Below are 5,161 nucleotides of genomic sequence, written 5' to 3'. Positions count from 1 at the left end.
CACACGCACATGCACACGCACGCGCGCGTACGCGCGCACTCACACACACGCGCGCGCGCGCGCGCACACACACACACACACACACACACACACACACACACACACACACGCACACACACACGCGCGCGCACGCACTACTCGGAGCTATATATTGCCGTCGCGACGCATAGTTACCAGGGTCGAACACGCCTAGGTCTTCCTGTCGTATGTCGGTGGGAACGAAACCACAGATGTCGTTACGAGCTACCTGGGGTTGACGACAGAGCCCGTCGAGCTTGCCGAGCGGTGTCCATATCGTATTCTCGGGGCATTGCCTATAGAAAGACGAAATTTACGTGTGGCCACGTGCATGACAGAGATGTGGTGAGTAAGAGCGTCACCGCGTACACACGTCGGCGTGCCGTCATAACATCGCATTTGTAAAATGAGTCGGTGTCCCTGGTAACACTCTCGCTTGTGTGGTGTGTATGCAAGCAACTAAGTATGTAGTAAATCAACAGGGTCCAGCTTGTCCCGACAAGTTGTTACACGTGAATCTTCTATCGGTAAGACACAGTCATAGACCCGGCCGTCTGGTCTAAGATACTACAATTATATAATAACTACAAAATAAGTTGCATCGTCGCTTACTTGAGTATGGGCCAGCCGTTGTCGCACTGGTAGTAGCTTTGACAGTTGGTCGGGTCAGCGACATATGTGGCGCTGTCAAAGCGATAGTCGCACGTGTCCGCGATATTTGTCGGTATTCCAAATCGTTTCTTTATCGACTTAGCCGAGACTATGTGGGATCAGAATGGAATGCGTAGTTTGTAGCACAAATACTTCTGCGAGAACTCGTCAGATCGAATTAAATCGCAGAAATCATAAACTTATTGGTCTTGCGAATCACACAATGTCACTCGTTGTATCACTATAATGGGGCTCTGATCCGGATAATAACATCACGTGACTGTAATACATCATGATTTCGGCGCTGCTTCAACATATTCAAATATAAACATAATATCCAACGGTAGTAACATAATGCGACATGCGACACGTTTTGATTACGTATTGATTATATTAGGTTCATTTACAGCTCAATCGAAAAGATTTCGAGTGGAAAAATCAAATAAAAAGTACATATGTTAAAAACACTGCCGCCAAAAACTTTAAACTTTGTCTCTAACTTCCTATATGTTTCGGTAACGAAATACACGTACTATTGCCAATTAACATGATTCGCTTACCGGTATAACTGCTAATTAGCAATGCAAGAACTACCGCACATAAACAGCGCTTACCACCTGCTACCAAGAACAATACGACGATCCACCTCATGCCGACTAACGTGTACTTCACCCCGAATGCTTGATACGACGACGAGAGTGGCTGACGGAGCTGCTAGCGCGGCTTTGTCGAATCGGTATACTGTGCATCTGCTGAGGAGATGTCACCCGTATATAGGCAGGACACAGCACTGCCGGCCTAATGCGCACGTGCGCGACCTGTTCTTGTTAGCGCAATTCACAATATGTCCATTCATTTGATATACGTCGATCTTCGTCGTTAGTCTGAATAGCGGCGGCGCATCAATCAATTGGCCTATTTTCTTCCATGCATAGCAATGGATGGCATTCCCCTGCTAAGTAATTGGTTTTCGTTTGCAAAAACCAACTTGTCAAGCCTAAACACGCAATATAGGTGAAAAGATCGACGCGAACTATGTGATTATTCATGCGTTCATGACCAGTTGAATCTATGTTGATGAAAAAGCGACGAACGTCTGACACAGTAAACTTAGACCGCGACGCCATATCTAGAATCTCTTACACTCGGCTATAATTACGAAAACGTCACAATTCATCTTGTCCATTGCTTACTGAGCCTAGTAGTTACTGTATCCATCAGATGGTTTGTGTTATATCTCCTTTCCTTTTACCCTTCTTACTACCCTTAGCCTTAGATTCATAGTAGATCCATACCGCTCCTACGTAAGGAGACCGAGCTCCGTTACACTAGTGCAGCTGCTGTGTGTTGAATAGATGCGCCACAACCCGATCGTTAATCATGTGAGTTAACGCTAGGGGTATGCGGTTTACATCAAATTGACCGGCAAATTAGGGAGTATAAAGAAGGGACCTACGCATGAAAAGTACACAGAAACACTAATTGTATTTTTATACATTTTATTTTGTACAAATAACACACAAATATACTATTTGCTGGTGCTTGAAATTCTTGACGTAGTCATAAACGTATAAAATATTTATTGCCTGCTGCTAATGAAAATTTCCTGCTATGTCGTACTGCCACCTAGCCTAAACACTTTCTCGCCCCGTTGGCCACCACGATCAAAAGATGCCGCGAAAGAGGGCTTGAACTAGTTAGTGATCGATGACAATATATAATGTCTGATTAAAACATAATTATAGTACAAAACATTCTGAATGTGATAGAAAAGTTATAACTAATATAAACATATTCTGGTTAATTTTTGTTGTTGTACAGTGGATCTAATGGCAACGCGATATTGCAAACGTATAATACGTCATGGAATTCCCAATGAAAGCCAGAATACACATAGATTAGTTATACCCGCTGTAACGTTTGCGTGTTTTCTATTGCGTATATAGTTGTGTTTTGTAACGTGTTATATATATATATATACAGTATCCTGAACTAATTCAAAAACACTATGTTTGCGCCGTACTCAAAACTTTACACAGCGCTCGATAGTCACGCGCGCATTTACAAAACGAATTGGACTAAACGAAAACGGAATTTAACAGTAAATCAACAACAACCGTAATAAATAAATAAACGTAACAGTAATAACCGAATGAACGTTAGGGCTCCATATATTATTATGTTACTCGGCTAAACCGCTGACACATCATGCGTCGTCACTCTCCGCCACTGATCGACAGATGGCGCTGCTTTCACGCGGCCAGCCACGGGTACGTCTCGGGACAGGCGTTGCAGGTCTGTACGCGCCGCTCGCCTGGATGCTCGTCGCTGTTCGGCGCATGCGTGATGTTCTCGTAGACGCAGCTGTTGACTTCGCACGAGATTTCGACGTCTGGCAGAGCGTCGCACGAGAATGCGGCCACGTCTGCGACGCCTCGGTGCGCTACGGGATTGCGCACGTAGCTAAGCATCTGACTGACGGTGACGACGTAGACGTCATTCATGCTCGCCAGAGAGTCGAGCCACTCCGTGATCGCCTCCCGGTTATAGCCGTACTCGTAGAACCAGCGCGCACGTAGGTTCACGGGGAACGGAGCGCGGTTGCCATGGTAATGCCTGTTGAAGTTGTCGTGCAGCAGCTGCAGCGCCTCGTCTTTACTCTCCGGTATGTGACAGCCGTCTACCATGCTACACAGAGTTCCGTTGGTGTCGAGCCAGTCGACAAGCGGCACTTCCCAGACGCCCGGGAAGGAGGCGGTCGGGCAGGGTGGGATGTCGCAGCCCTGCGTGCTGCGGTAGTCGAGCGTGTAGGGCCAGAGCGGAGGATCGTTCTGCTGCGTCGGCATCGACATGTCGTAGATGAAGCCATGCTCGGCCATCATGCTGAACTGCGTGTTACCGCCACCTTGCAGGAAGGGCGCGCGCATGCCGCGCACGTCCTCCGCTCGCACGTTGCCGAGGCGCTCGAGAATGTTTCGGTGTCCCGCCATCTCTGCCGCCCACAGCGACGACGACGCCTGTCGCCAATAGTCGACGGGCGTGCTCTTACTGGAAAGTCGTGCTTCAAACATTAGCGTGTAATATGCGTGTGTGTGTGTGTGTGTGTGTGTGTGTGTGTGTGTCTGTCTGTCTGTCTGTCTGTCTGTCTGTGTGTCTGTCTGTCCGTCCGTCCGTCCGCCCGTCTATCTGCCTGCCTGTGTGTCTGTGTGTCTGTCCGTCCGCCCGTTTGTCTGCTTGCCTGTGTGTCTGTCTGTCTGTCTGTCTGTCTGCCTGTCTGTCTGTCTGTCTGTCTGTCTGTCTGTCTGTCTGTCTGTCTGTCTGCCTGTCTGTCTGTCTGTCTGTCTGTCTGTCTGTCTGTCTGTCTGTCTGTCTGTCTGTCTGTCTGTCTGTCTGTCTGTCTGTCTGTCTGTCTGTTTGAATAGCAAGGAAAACTAATTTGGGCCGCCGTTTGTATGTCAAGTAAAAGTATAGCCTGCAGCAATGTGACAAATATAAGCAACGTACTCAAATCACTGCCATTCTACGCACGCACACTCACTGACCATCATCATAAGTAACACGAAGTCTAGGCAGTGATACGGACTTCGCAACTACGAAACGGAAGGTTTCCACGTATTGCGGGATGGCTTATGGTAAATATTCGTTTTAAATTTGCAATAAATGAACTGCTTTTCGGACTACCGTGTTGGCTTTATGTGAAAGTTAATTACAGTATCGCGTGTGCTCAATTGTGTCATGATACAGTTTGTCTTCGCCGTGGGCTTGAACTTGCGGTTTTTATATCGATGGATAGATATATAGTTCCCGAGTGTAACATGAATGCAACTTAAAAAGTTATATTACATTGCTATCTCAAAGCTATCGTTCGCCGTTTTATTGTGTGTTTATTCAGTTGAACAATGCATAGTAAGTTACGCCTATAGATAACTCGTACACACGTACGTGAACGTAACGTGTATGTTGACTAAATTGTGGCGATATCATGATAATTTTTTTCTCAAATGTACAAACGAACAAATTTCTTTTCCGTCATAGCTGGTGAGGCAGAAGCAAACCACGAGCAATCCGAGTTCCGAATCACGGCAATTCGCGAGTCAGTTCTGGGTTGCGTCGGCCCAGGAGACGATATCGGCAGCCTTTTTGCATTTGTAACGGTTCCATCTCTGCCCACTAGTGGCGCTGGCGATGGCGACAGTGACGACTGGTTTCGGTCAGTGATATGGAGGCACATAGTCGACATCGTAAGAAACGGATTGTTACTTGCAACGGACCGGCTTATCGACTTGATAGCAGAGTTAGCTAGGTAACCCGGCAAGTGGATCACGCTCGCTCTCATCATTCTGCGGTTCTACAAAAGCTCGCGATTGTGCAGTGCACAAAGGATGTGCAAAAGTAGGACTGCGTGAACGGTTGAATAGCCTCCGGCGTGGTGGGAAATGATGCGCCTGACAAGACAATGAATATATATGTATATATGGATATATATATATAT

The 5,161-nt window shown here is 46.9% G+C and overlaps 2 protein-coding genes across 2 annotated transcripts in view; both read right to left on the bottom strand.

Moving 5' to 3' along the window:
- Positions 1-1,387, bottom strand: part of LOC106809132 — a 2,907-nt gene extending 1,520 nt beyond the window's left edge. The window contains exons 1-3 of the mRNA XM_014812107.1: positions 1,284-1,387; positions 631-778; positions 175-314 (exon numbers count right to left, since the gene is read on the bottom strand). Coding sequence (XP_014667593.1) covers positions 175-314; positions 631-778; positions 1,284-1,320 — 325 coding nt within the window. The 5' untranslated portion in view covers positions 1,321-1,387. The remainder of the gene's footprint in view (positions 1-174; positions 315-630; positions 779-1,283) is intronic.
- Positions 1,388-2,921: 1,534 nt separating this feature from the next.
- On the bottom strand, positions 2,922-3,740 carry LOC106809057. The gene has a single exon (XM_014812003.1). The coding sequence runs from the start codon at positions 3,738-3,740 to the stop codon at positions 2,922-2,924; it is 819 nt and encodes a 272-aa protein (XP_014667489.1).
- Between the last annotated feature and the right edge of the window lie 1,421 nt (positions 3,741-5,161).

The sequence above is a fragment of the Priapulus caudatus genome, unplaced genomic scaffold (assembly GCF_000485595.1).
Source record: "Priapulus caudatus unplaced genomic scaffold, Priapulus_caudatus-5.0.1 Scaffold14, whole genome shotgun sequence".
Lineage (NCBI taxonomy): Eukaryota > Metazoa > Priapulida > Priapulimorpha > Priapulimorphida > Priapulidae > Priapulus > Priapulus caudatus.
The sequence above is the reverse complement of the archived record's forward strand: the minus strand, read 5'-3'. Positions and strand labels throughout refer to the sequence as shown.

What these genes read in the sequence shown, in the direction of transcription:
- LOC106809057 (XM_014812003.1), bottom strand. Translation starts at nt 3,740, where the DNA reads ATGTTTGAAGCACGACTTTCCAGTAAGAGCACGCCCGTCGACTATTGG.